Here is a 16,578-nt window from a genome sequence, read left to right on the forward strand (position 1 = left end):
AAGCTCATCTAGATGAAGCACAAAGCTTCTAGCTCTTTTAATATTGTGTCCAATTAAGGGAACAGATTTTTTCTCCAGTGTGACCTCTGCTTGTGGCAAAATTTAAGAAGATGTAGTCAGCTTTTTGTAAATGTCTTCAATTTTTTTTTAACAAACCTCATTTCCAGATAATCTGGGACATTTTGCAATAAATGCAATAAAACAAGTCATTTGTAAATTCTCTTTAACATTGAAAAGAAATTCCAGTGTTTTTACTGACTGAATTTGTATTTTAAGTTATTTGTATTTGTATTGAAATATAAGCAGCTTAGAATTTGATCTTGGCATTTGTACCTTTTGCTGATAACAGTATGGATGGCCCATTTCGTCTTTGGCATGTAGAACTCGACATTCATTTTTCCCAAAAACAAGCTACAATGTGGACTCATCTGACTACTGCACACATTTGTACCATCTTTTGGTCTATTTGAGAAGCACTTAAGCCCAGAAAACTCAGTGGTGCCTTTGCTTAGAACTGATGTATGGTTTTCACTTGATTTAATAGATTAACTTGAATATTCTTTCAACTTGTTGGTTAAATAAAGGTCCAAGAAAATTCACAAATCATAAACTGGTGTTTTTTATTGCATTTTACAAAATGTTGCAGCTTTTCTGGAAATGGAGGTTTGTAAATCTTTTTTTTCTTCTGCTGTTGCTGTTTTGCAAGACTCTGCTCTTCAAATCTATAAAACACTATTGAACCAGAAGATGGAAATTCTTTCTATATCAGATATGACAACAATGAAGCTCATAATGAAATCCCACAGTAAATTCAGCCTTTTTTTCTTACTAGCTGAGTCAGAATGAATTTCATTTCCATGCAAAGAGATTCAGCCATGCACTAGGAGAAGTGTTTCTCTCACACACACACACACACACACAAAAGTCTCAAAGTGTCAGAGCACAAAGTGCAGAATTAGTGCTGGTTGGAGGTTGGATGAGGGAGACTAGTTTGTTTTTTCCAATTAACTAACATCAGCCATTTAAAAAAAACTTGTATTGACCAGTACAGATCAGGCACATCTCTTCGCTTAAATGTACAATAGTGTCCACAAGAAAAACAAGCAACACACGTCTATTAACCAAATTCAAATCTAAAAAATGTCAAATCTCTGTAATAAAACAATTTAGAGCATATAGAATCACTCTTACCAGTCTCTGTTGCTCAAGCAGTTGATCTGCTTCCTCCTTCTCTTTTTTATACAGGATTTCCATCTCAGTAAGCCTAGATTTAATACAGTACAGGGTACACATGAGAGCTGTTCCGCTTTACACTCAATCACAACATTATCCTATTAAAAATAATTGATTTCACAAGCGGGTGCACAAACCAGAGTCCATAAAAAGGCTTAGATTTGCCCCACAGACTTTGACACACACAGCTGTTTTTACAATGGTATCTAATACCAGGTCTGTGCTGTGTCTTCTCTCTCAAAACCAATTTGCCCTGCTGGCATTGTGCTACCTTTTCTCCATCTCCTGCTTCATGTCGATTCCCTGCTTCTCCAGCAGCTCTCTCTGAGCAAACGTCCAGTCCACGGGTTCAACAGGGGTCTCGGCTGAAGGCGTCTTTTCCCGCTCAGCACGCGCCTGCTCGGGGTGGTTAAAGCGGAATACGTGGTTCTTCCCCATGATAATGCGGTTACCTATTAAGCAAGTACAGAAATGTCAAAACAATACTGCAGTTAGTTTTGGGAGTCATAATACGTTCATAATACATGCCAACGCCAAGGTCCAAGGTCAGCTCTTGATGATTAACAAAAAATCATCTTAACACCAAGGGTAAACTGCACAATAATTTCAAACATTCATTTAATCATTTTAACCAATGTCTTTGTGGTCAGGGTCACGGTGGGTAGGGCACAAGACTGGAGAACAGTCATCTATATAAAGCCCCGTTTTGTGGTTCATGGGGTTCGGTAGCACAGATAATCAGTTGATCAGTGAAACTGGTGTGGTGGAAGGATTTGCTGAGGAAACTCACCTGACCGCAGCTGCACTGCATTATTCACACGCTTGCCGTTCACATAAGTCTCTGATCCATCACATGGCACGAGTAAAACAATCACTGCAAAGTCAGCAGAAAGCAAGTCAGTCTCAAAACAGCACTTTTATTTACTCTAAACTGATCTGAACTTGAAACAAATGTTAATTTAAAATGAACTCATGAACTCAAAGCTTCTAGTTAGTTTTGACCTTTAAAGCAGTGAACCACATAGGAAGGTGAAAGATGTGCAATCAGGAAAAATCAATAAATGTAAGTTTTTGTATGTGTCTGTGTTAAGAAAAACATTGATGTAGGCTTGATTACTTTTATGCTACACTTTGCTACTGCCTTCATAGTAATCCCAATATGCATACATTTATGCAAAAAGAAAATATTAATAGGCAGTAGCAACAAGAAAATGGCAGCACAGTGGCCTCCGATACTTGGTTATGAGAAACTAGAAAGTCACAATAAAATAAAAAGCTGAGATAATGACAAAGAGGTCTGTATTTTGTCAGAAGTCAGTATAAGGTAGTAAAACCTCACCATCACCATTGGCGTTCCTCTCACTGCGGAAGATGCAGTGTTCTTCTCGGATGTGCGCTCCACTGAGAACAATGTCTTGCCTCCTTTCTGCATCAGCCTGACCCACCCTGTCAACACAGAAGCAGAATCACTCACTCACTGGCCTACAGGGGCAACTGCACCACCAAACTCATACAGCATAAAGCCAGCAACACAATCTCTAGATTGACAGTCTAGTAAGACCTACAAAATCATAGTAGTAACACTTCAACAGCATCATTAATTTATGTTATCCAAGAAACAAGACAAGTAAACAAGAGAAGTAAAACCAAAGAGCTGTAACATAAAATACACAACACAATTAACACATTTTCCAAATATATGTTGGGTATGGTAAGTGAACATCCAATACAAAAAAACAATAAAATAATCATAATGCTGTGTAGTATTACATACATGTAAAACCATACACAAATAAGAACTGGGGCTATACATTAACATTTGACATTTGTCATTTTAGAAGTTTTAGCAGTTCTTATCCAAAGTAATTTACAATTGTGACCAAATACAATTCAAGCAACTGAAGGTTAAGGGCCTTAGGGGCCCAACAGTGGCAAATTGATAGTGGTGGGGCTTGTGCATCCTTCTGATTACTAGTCCAGTACTTTAACCAAAAACATATTCTGCCCCTAAACCTACCATAGCGTATTAACTTTACATTAAATCAAGCAGCAGAACATGCATGAGTGTGATGTGTTCTTAGGCAGCTAATAGACACAAGAAGTGATTTCATACCTTGTGACTCCGTCTTTAATGTAGTAGAGCAGACATTCTGACATTAGAGGATCTTCATTCAGGTTAACCAAGTGAGGCGTCTGTGAAGTGTGAGAAGGGAAACCAAATGAATCTGTCAGTCTCTAAAGAATCCTCTAAAGATGCCCAAATTCATTCATCACTACAAAACTGTTCACTAGGGAAAAACACAGAGTCAAGGACGTTTTTTTCAGGGATTACAGAAGGCCTAGCTACATTAAGCATTCATTGTACAATAACCGGTTCACATCTAAACCACCAACCTTTTTCGGAGAAAACACCCCATTAAACTCAGCAAAGAGATCACATGGTCTTTCAGCATAAAGCTATTTGAGAGGCAGCAATTAGTTATAGAAGGGAATGGAAAAAGAGTGAAAAAAAACAAGATCAAAAAGAGCTATTGACAGCATAGCATTTTAACATTTAGCCTTTTCCACGGACAAGGTGCCAGTACTGGTATTAGCAGCCAGTGTTCCATTTTGAATCGAAACAGACTTTTAATTATGACTACAAAATTCCAGTACTAAAATTCTGCTATACTAAATAAAAAACCTAATCCTGACTGTAGATTAATGAATGAATGATACCTTTTCGGCTGTTCCCGTTGGGAGTCGCCACAGTGAATCATTAGGCTGCATATTTGATCTGGCACGTTTTACACCACATGTCCTTTCTGACACAGCCCTCTTATTTATTCAGGTTCGGGATTGGCACTAAGGGTGCACTGATGTGCCTTCCACCAACAGGTTTATGCAATGCCATACACCTTCTGTATTTGTGTACCCAGCCAGGGATTAGAATCCCCAGAGCATAGGCATTTACATACACTCAAGTATTTTTACAGGAAAAGTCATTCTACAGCCCTTAATGTGGGTATTATTAGTAACAAAAAAAACTGCAACAACAGTTATTGTTATTTATTTGTTTTTTTTTGATTATATGATTAAAATCCAACCATAAAAAGCATTTACTTTACAGTGGGGTTAGGGTGGACCAATATGGCTGTGTAAAGTATGCATAAATACATGATAATTAATTCATCCATGCCACAGCTGTTACAGCTGCAGGGAAATGCAGTTTCATATTAATGCCCATGGTTAAAATATAGGACGTCCACCAAGCTTCTGGTTGGGATTCAACATACTTTTTAACTATGAAGTGTGATTAATTTAACAGTTTAATTGTATTAAACCCCTTAAAACATGGATCAGTTCACGAATAGTAGACAGATTCCTTTGTTTAGAACCAGCACCATGTCCTTGGAAATTAAGTAAGACATGAACAACAAAGAGGGGTTAATAGGTAATAGAGAGGGGAAGAGTGGCTGAGTTAATGAGATGAAAGAGAGATGAGCATCAGCGATAACAAGCTAATCACTGATTTAATTGGGAACTGAATTATTAATCATGGCTGAGTGACGCACATGGAGCTGGTGTAGCGAAAGTTCATCACTTCTGCCCTCCACTACACACATCACTCTCTCACCTCACACGGTTGCCATTATTTCTATTATATCATGTTGGTCACTTTCTTTGTTGTTCATGCTAATGTGTAAAACAGAGAATGGGCTTTTTGTCTGATTAAAAAGGTTGCCAGGGCAGCACAAAACAATTATGTACTGACACTAATCATGACTACGGCTAGCGTCTACTCATTTTCAGCTAATAGAAAACTTTGATTACTGAACTACTCTCAGTGAGTGAACCAGGACAATTACAAAGCCTGGTTTAGCAACCATTATGTCAAACATTATGGCTGAACAAGCTCCCACAAAACGTGTAAACGAGAGGTATCAAAATTACCAGTAAAGGGTCTGGGACCTGCAGATTTTTGAAATTATTGCAAACTTAGACCTTTCAAATGCTTACTAATAAAAACAGTTAAGGTGTTAAGCAGCATAAGCAAGTACGCGGGACATGCCTGTTTTGGCTGTAACAACATTTCTCTAGAAAAAAGTCTGTGGGGGTTTACTGTAACAGGTTAGCTACCAGGAAAGCACTCCTAACTAACACAGGGAATTACTCAGCTCACCAATACAAACCTGATTCGAAGAAAAAATGCTAAAATCTTCAACTGACAAAGACTAAACATTCCAGCATGAGGAAAGCAAAAAAAAAAAGTGATATATATGCTGAATTGGAAAGATGAATAAAGGAAGAAATAGCGAGTTATAGCCTTACAAACACATTATGCCTACACAATTATGACAAAAGGTGATTAAGGTGATAAAGATAATCAATGCATTTCAACTAAGCAGCTACAACAGAAGGTGAAAGTGGCCCTAATGAATCTCACACATGCTGTACCTTTTTGGGAGAGAAGACACCAAGGGTTCCACCATCTTCTCGGATTGCAACACCCATCTCTGCCAGCAAAGCCTCTCTAAGGAGTGAAAAAAAAATCTATTAAACCAAGTGCAAGATGAAACCATTTATGAATTAAGCTGGTACTTGGAATACTAGTCCCATACCACCGATGGAAACATCTAATCATTTTCCATTTTTTCCTGATCTAATTGGTTCTAACTGCCCATAACAGTCACAGTTGATGCTGAATACCCAAACATTACTTTTTAATTACATCATGCATACTTTTTTATATTCTATTTCTGCATTTCCCATTTTCTCCAATTAACCCAGCTGTATCTTCTCTACTGCTGCAGACCCCATGTTTTGGGAGGTCACAAAAATCATTAATGTAGTTTTAATGTAGCTTTTTCAGAACGCTAATACTGACACTGATACTAATACTGACCAAGCTGACCCAGCTGAAGCAATTTTCTCTCCAATTTTCCCCCAAATTTTCTCCCCTAATCTAGTCACATCCAATTACCCTGACTACATTATGCTTCCCGTCTACCCATACAAGCCTCCACTGCTGACTGAGGAGCTTCGCAACTAACACACGCCCCCTCCAACACGTGCACAATACCGACTGTATTTTTTCACCTGCACAAGTTAATATGCGGATCAGCCTTATGCACGGAGAGCCACACCCTGATCAGCATTATTCCTCAACTCTGCGCAGGTGCCATCAATCAGCCAGCAGAGGTCGTAATTGCAGCAGTTATGAGGATCCCGGTCCGGTTTTTCCCACCATGTGAACAACAGCCAATCGTTGTTCATGTAGGCACCCAGCCCAGTCGGATGGCAGGGGTGAGATTCGATATGATGTATTCGAAATCCCAGCTCTGGTGTGCTAGCATATTTTACCGCTGTGCCACCTGAGCTGAAGCAATTTTTGACAAACAGGTGTTGTTTGGTAGGATTTAATACAGCCATTTTTAGCAAAAATGGTATTAGATCATTTTGAAAAATGTCCAATTTGACCCAAAAACAATCCAGTATTTTAGGTGAGTATCAACCCAAATATATTACAAAGCTATTATTTCCAAAAAAAAAAAAACATCACAGAGCATAAACCAGGTTTTAGAGAGACTATTAGACCTTTACTTTCCAAAACGCAGTGCACTTTTTCTGTCAACTGTCACGAAACTGACCTCTCCATTCGGATTGCTTCCGTCTTTCTCAGCTTCTCCTCCCATGTCTCGTTTAGCTCTGCTATGATCTTCTCTGATTCCTGAAAAATGTGGGTGCGATGAGAGAAGTCAATGCATTGTCATGTCATTGTCATTATGGTCAGCAACTCACATAGGTGAATCAATTTAAGTCATTATATTATCTATATATCTAAAATAAGAAAAAATTTTATTAAGAACATGCAGTGTGACGTATCCTCAGTAAAAGACTCTGTGTCTTCTTTTACACAGTGATTCACAGTAAAAATTCAATGCTAAAAACACTGAAAGCATCAGTGGTGTCATTGCTAAACCATTATTGGAAACCATTATTCTCTATTGTTGCTGCCTCTTTATTGTTTTGAGATCAGAGGACAAGTTGGACCATCTGGCCTAAAATGCAGGAAGTGTGAAGATCCTTCCAAAAAGGATAACACCCTCACCATCTGTTGTTCTGGAAGGTAGCACTGATGCTTTACCTACGTTTAACTTTGCAGAAATTTCTCCCCTGTAAATGTGAATATTAGATCCTATCTTATAACTAGATGATTCTTCTCTGGAACGAATCACAACTAAAGCAGCAGTGCAAGGATCCTTGCATTGATCCTTGCACTGCTGCTTTAGTTGTGATTCGTTCCAGAGAAAAATCATCTAGTTATAAGACATTTTATTCATGTTCTTTTTAATTCTAATAGCCACACAGAGCACGTCTATTTCTGTCTGATTTCCTAACTGCGTCAGAGGCTGACGTCACTGGACGATACGAAAGTGCGGAGCCGCTGCCGTAACCATAGAAACTACAGCTCCAGAGGGCAAGATGCTCCGAGTTGGAGTGATACGGGGAGTAAGATCATGTATAACGATGACGTGAGTTTAGTCACTGCTAAAGGGGGAAGTATGACGTGAAAGGCTTGCATGCTGTGTTTAAATAATAGATGACCACCTCCTGCGTCTTTCACGCAAAAAATTCACGCAGTTTCATGCAAAAAATTGCACACACCCCTGCACTAAGTCTGTGTATTGTTACCACAACGTCTACGGAGAGCAAACTTCCGCACGTTGTTATGAACAATAACTGTTTAGTTATAATTTTTTGCATTTTCTGTCAATATAGTCAATTACAATTCCCTGACTGTAATGCCACTGTGCCTGTACCACCCCGATGTTTCATTAAAAATGGTGCATAATCAAAGCCGCTCAGGTGGCGCAGCAGTAAAACATGCTAGCACACCAGAGCTGACATTTCGAGCTCGTCGGTTCGAATCTCAGCTCTGCCATCCGGCTGGGCTGGGCGGCTACATGAACAACGATTGGCCTGTTGTTTATACAGGGTGGGGAGCCGGATAGGGACCTCATAACTGACGCAAATACGACCTCTGCTGGCTGATTGATGGCGCCTGCACAGAGTCGGGAAATAATGCATTGATCAGGGTGTCGCTCTCTATACACAAAGCTGATCCGCATATGAACTCGCCTTGTACGGGTGAAAAGATGCAGTCGGCTAATGCACGTGTCGGAGGGGGCGTGTGTCAGTCACGCTCTCCTCAATTAGGAGTGGAAGTCAGCATCAGTAGAGAGGAAGCGTAAGTTGAATACATATGTGCAAAATCTCATTAAATTAACTTTTTTTCTTTAGTGCACCTGTCTAGGGAAAATCTGTGGATGGGTGAACTATTTATGACTTATTATTTATGTTTTTTAAGTCAATTGTACTGATGTTGGCACTTCCTATAGCAAATAGACTTTTATTTATCCTGCCCTGAAATTTGTCCTGCCCTGAAAACCTAAGGAAGTTCTTTTACCTTTAACATGAACAGTGTGACATTTACAACTTTCCACCTCTATTGCGACTCTTTGGTATACACAGAACTATGCACATTGCTTACAGTGCTGGTAATGACATACCTTAAGTCTTTCGATGGCCTCCTCTCCCCCAGGGGTAGACATGATGCGCTCCTGGATGCTGCAGACGGACTGCAATCCTGTCGGGCTGCACAGGGAGCCGGACGACGCAGAGGCCATCAGAGAGCCCATGGGTGCTGTGAAGAGATGGCCAGGTCGCTGATTCTCTGATGCAAGCAATCTATGCTGATTATTATGTATATCTTTAAGGTCTGAGGCACAGGGGAGGCATGAGGGAAACAGGACAAGGAGGAAAAGAGAAGGAACGATGATGGAGACAAGTGAGAGGAGGGAAAGAAAGACAAAGAGAAAGGAATGGAAAGACTAGTGTAAGACATACAGTTCACAGTACAGGATAAACACAAATGCATCTATTAAATGGTCAGATACAGATGTGGCAGTGGTTTTCACGACAGAAAAAGAATTTTGTTTAGATTTAATGTACTATGTATTAGCATGACTATATTTTTTTATTAAGCTTTCTGTAGCTGGACTTTCTTAAGAGATTATTTTAATTCCAGACACAGACACAGCTGTAGTTTGTTCAATGTTTTCCTTGATGCTGCCAGAATACCTACACTTTGGTTGTCAAGCCTAATCCCAGTAACATCATATTAATTACTGATACGACCACAAAAGCAGAAATGCCATTAAACTACGAGGAAGCTGTAAGAAACATGGGAACCCCATACAGGCAGGTGATAAGAAGAGGCCACAGATTGGACAAGTGTTGGAAGGGATGTGTGGTAATTCGGTTGGCGTGATCAGATCTGGGGTTATGCAAGCACCTGCGGATTCACAATGAGGAATTGGAAATGACTAGTTTGGGAGATAAAGGGGGAAAATCCAGAAATAAATTAAGTTGAATTGGAAAGCTACTATATAATTAAATTATTAATAAAGACTGTAAATGAATACAATATTGTGTGTAATGCCCTAATATAAAAGTAGGATTTTGCTGACCATATTATATTCTAAATGCTAAACTACTGTCTCTGGTCATGGTATTTCTGTTCATGTCACTGTTATAGAGTACCACCACATTATGGTTTTTTTAACTTAATAAACCCTAAAGCATGACCTGAAACTTAATGTTGTGTTTATTGTACTGAGTCACTTGGTTACTGGTTAACCATCAATTAATGATGGTAGATTAGCAATTTAGAGAATTTGGCAACCCCCAATTTATTATTATTATTTTTTTACTGTAAGTTTAATTTCTGGGAACACTATTTAAAAATACAGCCTTGGCCAAATCCAAATCAAAGCACTGATGAAGCTCTATCATACTGCAGCACCAATCTGATAAATGTCTTTGTTATAAGGGTTAACACATTGATTAATTTCAAACTGATTTATAAAGCGGACCAGAGTGAAAACCACTTTTAGAAAGGAGTGAAGGGAGAAAAGCCATACAGAGGCCAAAGACTGAGAGAATACAGGAGGGGGAAGGGACGTATGAAAACACATGCAGTTCCAGACTGTGGCGCAGTGGGCTCTGACTTTTCAGCACACTTGCACACACACCATTCAAAATGTCATCACGCCCTCGATGTTGGAGAGCAGAGCCACAGTCCTCCACAAAATTACCACGAGAGCCTCTGAGCTGACTCTGGCAGCTCTAGTCAGATACTGTCTAATAAATGCAGGTCTCCATGAAACATGTAGGCTGATACTGCTGTAAGGCAGCAAGGCATTACATTTCTGCTGGCTCCATGCACAGGATTCATGCAATTCAAACAGCTAGCGTATAAAAGACCGAGCATCACTATCAGTATAAAAACCAGTATTTAATGCTTAAGCAACAGAGGGTAAAGCTGAAAGCACCAGTCTATTACAGTCAATCAAGGACTCCCAGACAGCTGCTTTGATCTAGTAGATAATTTTAAAGTGTGTAATAAAGTACAGGTAAGGACAGGACATGGAATCAGAGGATATTGAGAACACAGCTAAAAAGAACTATCTAGATTTTCAGAATGATTAAACTAGAGCAAGCTGACACAAAACAGCAACTTACTAAAATCCAACTAATTGTGCAGACTTAAAATAAAAAAAATCTACCTTTACTCCGGTAATGCATAGCACTCAGGTGAATGGTGTCGGCTGCAACGAATAGTTCCGTAACACAAAATCATTACTGACAAAAATGAAAATATTAAGTAAACAATATAGCTAAAAGAAAGAGTGTATTTAATAAGGGTGGGAGGATTGATCAGCTACAGATAGGAATCTAACTATTTCTGGTGCAAACGGTGTGATACAAGATGGGCCAATAATCCCTACTATTAGGAACTGCTATGAGATTAGGTATAGTCGTGATATTCATTTTGGTCCACAAATGGACACTGTTCACTAATGCTATAAAAACAGCACTGTAGAGGGTGGTGACTCAAGGAGTCACATGTGCTAACATGCTAACCACTGTTGGCCTCAGATGCATCTGGGTAATTAAGATCAGTCTGGTATCTGTGAAGCCAGTTTGCTCTGGAAATATGATTGATTCATCAACTATATTCAACAACATTCATCAAAAATGCAGAAATGTAGCAAAATGTTCAAATAACTCAAACAATACATGGAGGCATATTACTTTAAGTGCCTAGTACATAAGAGTTACGGTCTGATTGATTAAATCGTACAATGCCAGACCGTCTGAAGAAAAGCAAGTGTCGAGTGTGCAGACAGAAGGCTTAGTCATCCCTAATTAGTCCACGCCTAACTCATTAACCCACTAGATCTAATTTGTCTGGGACTCCTTGTGTCTCAAGCTTTGGCAAGAAAAGGAATGCAAAGAAGGGACATGCAAAGTTTCAACTTCAGAGAGGTCTTAAGGTGATGGTTATGCCATCATCAGAAAGAGGGAAGGAAAGAAAAAAGAGGTAAAAGGTGCAACAGTCATACATTTGATTTCACTTCCAGGGTAATCATCCCCCATTGGATCGACTGAGGGGAAGTAGGAAGAACAGGACACGAGTAAGAGGTCATAGTTGAGAGGACCAGTGAGAGGAGTAGTGATAGAGGTATACAATAACAGAATGAAATGTACACAGGATGATAATATGATGGAACAGTACTACAACAGACATCTGTACACAATATAATTTTTGGTAATATTGCCAATAGCTGTGCTGCTACATTATTTATGTTTAAAGCCTGGTGACAGAAACCATGATTAGTTATGCTGGCCGACTGATAAAAAGTAAGAGGGAGAGGCTTGAATTTTGGTTCTGCACCTTCCATAATTTGCAAAACTCACCTGCAAAAATCTATAACAATAAGAGTAAAGCCACATTAGTTTAGTAGCAGTTCTGCATGGTGTCCATATTCTAAGGACACCTAGAATTGAAAATACACACACTTGTAATAGCTGATCGGGTGACTTAACATTTGTACTGCTGGCCTGGGCTCAATATACACTATTATACACTACACTATTCGCTCAGGTAGCAAACTGGGAAACTGAGCTAGCCCACTACCACTGGGATTCAGGCTTCAAATCCCCAGTGGTTCTACACAGGCGTTTGCATATAGACATGATTGGCTATTTCTGCCCGAGTCCCCACGATGGATTGGCGTCCTGTCCGGGATGTGTTACACCATTACACCATTACACAACAGGACCCATCGGGACCCTGACCATAATAAAGCCATGGTCAAATTTGAAAATGAAATGAAAAATAAATATTTTTCATGTTGTTAAAAAAGCTTAAAAAATGTTGATAGACAGTGTTTGAGTACTGCATTTAATAATTGCTCTAATATTAGCTCACACTAAAATAAAGCCTCTCCCTCTTAGTTACATTATTAAACAAAGATGTTAATGTTCACAGAAACAGCACAGAAATAGACAAGTTTCATGAAAACAGTGTAAAGAACGATTAGACTTGTGTGGAAAAGAAGGCAGTAGTAAGCCTCACCAGTTCTGTGTGAGTAATAAAAAATAGTACTGTGAATTAATGCCATGGATGATGGGTAGGCAGGGAGGTGGGCTGCTGAGGGAACTGCCCTGACTTACTGTCTAGGATGTCTCCTAGTCCCTGGGCCCTGAGAAGATCCTTCAGACGTGTGACCTCATCCTTCAGCTCACGCACCAGCTTGGCATTGGGGTCCTCGTTGATCACGGCATTGCACTTGATCTGCTTGGCTCGGTCAGCGTATCTGTACGAGTGTAAAAGTGTTCAGAGGTTAAGTGTAGTCTGAGGCAAAGAGAATGAAAAAAAAGACTCAGGAGGCAGCAAGATTAAGATTTATTTCTTATAGTGTGTTTTTCCCAGTGCACACATAGACAACACATGAGTAAATGACATATATCGTCTGTTTCAACAGCTTTTTGGCAAAAATACAACTGCTTTATTTTAGTCAGGGTTGCGGTGGGGCCAATTCACCCAGTGCAAGTCCGGAATATTCTGGACAGGGCGCCAATCCATAGCAGGGCTTCAGCCATTCTACTCATAACTCTGTAATTTTGCTTTCACAGCACTGCACAAACAGACAGAGTAGAAGGGAAGGTGATGGATTGGTGGGTAATGAAGTGAAGTATAGCGGTTACCTCAGGGTACTGAGAGTTTCATCATAGTTAATGTCAGCAGGGCTCAAAGCAGCTACCATAGCCGTCCTCGAGTTCCCACCTGAAAGAAAATGAAAAAACATTCACTTCAAAGAGAAAAGGCAGCTTAACGCCTGCAGGGACGCACAACTTTATTATATACGACTTAAACATTCAAGGGAAGCATTCCCCCTCCCCAAACTGCTGAATTTCCTTGTACTTTTTTTAACTTACTGTATGATCTTATCTAGTGACTTACAGAAAGTTACAGCAGCACAAGAGTGAACTGTATAGATGACATGGACAAACTGTGCCGTATATTAAGTGTTGCTTTAATTTTTTATATAGCTAAAAATATAAACACATTTAATGTAATTATAAGAGGGGTGCTCAAGGATGCAACATTAGGGAGGAGACTGAGGGACGAACTGTAGGGTTGATCAGTGGTTACACCTGAGGGAAGGTAATTAACCTGTATATTTAAACCCTGTTTTGTGTGCTTTCTTTGTGTGTGCAGAAGGGAGTATAAAGCTGGAAAACTAACTCATATTTTTTCTTTATGCATAATTCTGCTTTTTATTTTAATTTGTTGCTTGTGTGTGTGTTTTCTGTTCATTTTTATTTGCTGTCTGCCAAAAAGCAATAAAAAGGCATATAAAATGGCCTACCTTTGTCCTGAGCCCTTCTTACTGGCCTAAATAAACTTACAGTAACAGTAATATTTTCTATTCTCTGTATTTATTTGTATTTTGACCAATTTTAGTTCAATATTTATTACTAACATTTATTATATGTCTATTTTACTTCACTGGACTGCTTTATTTTAACCTAGATAATGCAATCTGATTTGTGTTTCATGAATTCAGCACTGTATTCTATATTAGCATTTCTGTTAATGTACAGTCAGAAGCTGAGCACACATACCCAAATTCTCTCTCAGAAGCCATGTTAGGACAGAGTCTCTGTAAGGAATGAAGTCTGTCTTCTTTTTCTTCTTGCTCTGTTAAAAACAAAACAATATTTCAGACTCACACTAGTAGGATTAAGAGATACAAAACCCACAGTATCAAGTACAGAATTGGTTAGGTTAGAAACAGAAAGAGAATTAATGGTGGAAAGGGGTAATTGTATAAAACACAAGAACCAAAAATGTATTGATAAATGAATAAGGTTAGACGATGCCAGGATAGTGAGATGATGTGGTTATCAGTTGAACTCGGAAGGCTTACCTTGCTGGTACAGTTACTCTGAATATGGAAGCATTTGTAGGAGAGACAGACAGACAGATAGCACACACTGTTATTGCACTGCAGTCTGACAGGTAGGAGAGACAGACAGGCAGTTCATGCCAGACTAACAGACTCCACAATACACTCTGTAATACTCACCACTTCAGCCAGAGCAGAGATCACCTTCCCCAGGGTCGTCAGAGATTTGTTAATGTTTGCACCCTCCTATGAAGTCAAAAGATGGTATTGATTAGCTGTTTTTAATAAACAAATGTTCTTGTCATGTACATTTAAAAAGGTTGTGGAAAAATTATTTATTTATTTTATATATCACAGGGCAACATGAACAGATTAGCATTGAACCGAGATGAATCTACTAAAATTTATTTGAGCAAGGATTATGTCCCTGTGATCATACATATCACACCATGGCACAGGAAGTATCACACCAATACTTCATGTGCCACCAAGCAAACCTCACTGAAATAAATAGGTTATCATGTACTCCACTTCTTATTTTACCTTATAAGTTAGGAAACAACATTCTGAATTTTGGTTTGGTTTGGTTTAGGATAGTTAAGGGACATTAAATTGAATTGAGTTTTTAATTACTGGGACACCAGAGAAGCACATCACTAATACAATTAAAGTTGATGCTACAAGAAGAATTGCTGAGGGATGAGCCATGGATCTTAATGCATCTTGTGTTCTGTCTCTGCGCTATTGCGAGTCACTATGCCTCCCCTCCACACACACTTTAGGACTTAGTATGTCATTTTTTATTAAAAAGATTAATTAAAAACAAGAACGAAAATGTCAACCATTGTGAAACAGAAAACAGCTGGGATTCCATGTGAGGCTGCAAATTGATGTCAAAGCATCCACAGCTAGACCCTGAAAATTATTGGAGTTTGTGTTTGAAGTCAGTATTTCTGTTCTTTCTAAAGTAATCAAATCTATTCACATACTTTAATCACTGACACTCCTGTAAACACAACACTGTCAGGATGAGAGTAAATATGGCTTATTTTTAAAGAGAAGCAGCATTAGTCCTTGAATTAAATATCTAAATGACTTATATGACATAGACTTTTGTCATATAAAAGGTGAGGTATGTGTAATTGCAGTATCTTTTACTCTGCAGTTGTTCTTCTTTCGGCTGCTGCAGTGAGGGGTCAGATTATCTGTCTCCACCTTGCCCTGTCCTGAACATCCTCCTCTATCATACCAATCATACCATGTTTTCCCTCACCGCATCCATAACCCGGCTCCATCCTCAGTACCCTTCTCCCAACTGAACTCATCGCTTCTCTGCACATCTCACCTTTCTAACTCTGTCTCCAAATAATCCTACCTGCACTGCCCCAACAATTACCTTGTTCTCAATCTTGTCACCCTTCTACAACACACTCCAGTACTTCATAAGTCATTTGTAAGTTCTGTGTTTTGTGTGTATTTAAAGGCACGCAGGCCATCACCAGGCCAGGGAAACACAATAAGAAGACATCATCACTCTACCCAGTTTGTACCTGCATAGCCATGCAGTCTCTGTGCCACCTGCAAAGAGGAGTAAAATTAGTTTGTACCTTCAGCCGTGTGCCTTTGGCTCCAGTCGAGTCAGCACGTTCACTGCCAGCCAGATCCACCAGGCTGATTTTGCTGACCTGAAACCAGATAGCAAAAGGACGTTTAAAGAGAGAAATCAATGGAACAGGCACAGACAGTCGCTATAGACCACCATGCATCCTGTACATAACAAAACCTTTTTAACATAACAAAACCATAACAATTCTCAATTAGTATTTTTTCCTGTTGCTTTTGTATTCATCAAGATTTAAGTTATCACAGGCACAGGTTTGTTTCTGTGTCACTAATACAAAATATATAAATAAATCAGTAATTAATAAATAGTAATAAAAATACATAATTAAGAAAATAAATCATTTGTACAATATGTAAAAAAAAACTATAATTCATGAAAAACACCTCTATCTGAGTGAATCCTAAATTCATCTAAAGA

At 39.0% G+C, this 16,578-nt stretch overlaps 1 protein-coding gene across 6 annotated transcripts in view; it reads right to left on the reverse strand.

Moving 5' to 3' along the window:
* kif1b (kinesin family member 1B) overlaps positions 1-16,578 on the reverse strand; it is a 77,099-nt gene that overhangs the window by 32,366 nt on the left and 28,155 nt on the right. For 3 of the 6 annotated variants that reach the window (XM_063015230.1, XM_063015229.1, XM_063015231.1), the window contains exons 8-20: positions 16,145-16,222; positions 14,718-14,783; positions 14,254-14,329; positions 13,333-13,411; positions 12,799-12,941; positions 8,787-8,920; positions 6,864-6,943; positions 5,671-5,746; positions 3,347-3,426; positions 2,573-2,679; positions 2,024-2,107; positions 1,505-1,685; positions 1,192-1,264 (exon numbers count right to left, since the gene is read on the reverse strand). In XM_063015230.1, coding sequence (XP_062871300.1) covers positions 1,192-1,264; positions 1,505-1,685; positions 2,024-2,107; positions 2,573-2,679; positions 3,347-3,426; positions 5,671-5,746; positions 6,864-6,943; positions 8,787-8,920; positions 12,799-12,941; positions 13,333-13,411; positions 14,254-14,329; positions 14,718-14,783; positions 16,145-16,222 — 1,257 coding nt within the window. Of the gene's footprint in view, positions 1-1,191; positions 1,265-1,504; positions 1,686-2,023; positions 2,108-2,572; positions 2,680-3,346; positions 3,427-5,670; positions 5,747-6,863; positions 6,944-8,786; positions 8,996-11,684; positions 11,727-12,798; positions 12,942-13,332; positions 13,412-14,253; positions 14,330-14,558; positions 14,577-14,717; positions 14,784-16,144; positions 16,223-16,578 lie in introns of all 6 variants that reach the window. The other 3 variants (XM_063015227.1, XM_063015228.1, XM_063015232.1) reach the window with 3 other exon arrangements.

The sequence above is a fragment of the Trichomycterus rosablanca genome, chromosome 19, assembly GCF_030014385.1.
Source record: "Trichomycterus rosablanca isolate fTriRos1 chromosome 19, fTriRos1.hap1, whole genome shotgun sequence".
Classification (NCBI taxonomy): domain Eukaryota; kingdom Metazoa; phylum Chordata; class Actinopteri; order Siluriformes; family Trichomycteridae; genus Trichomycterus; species Trichomycterus rosablanca.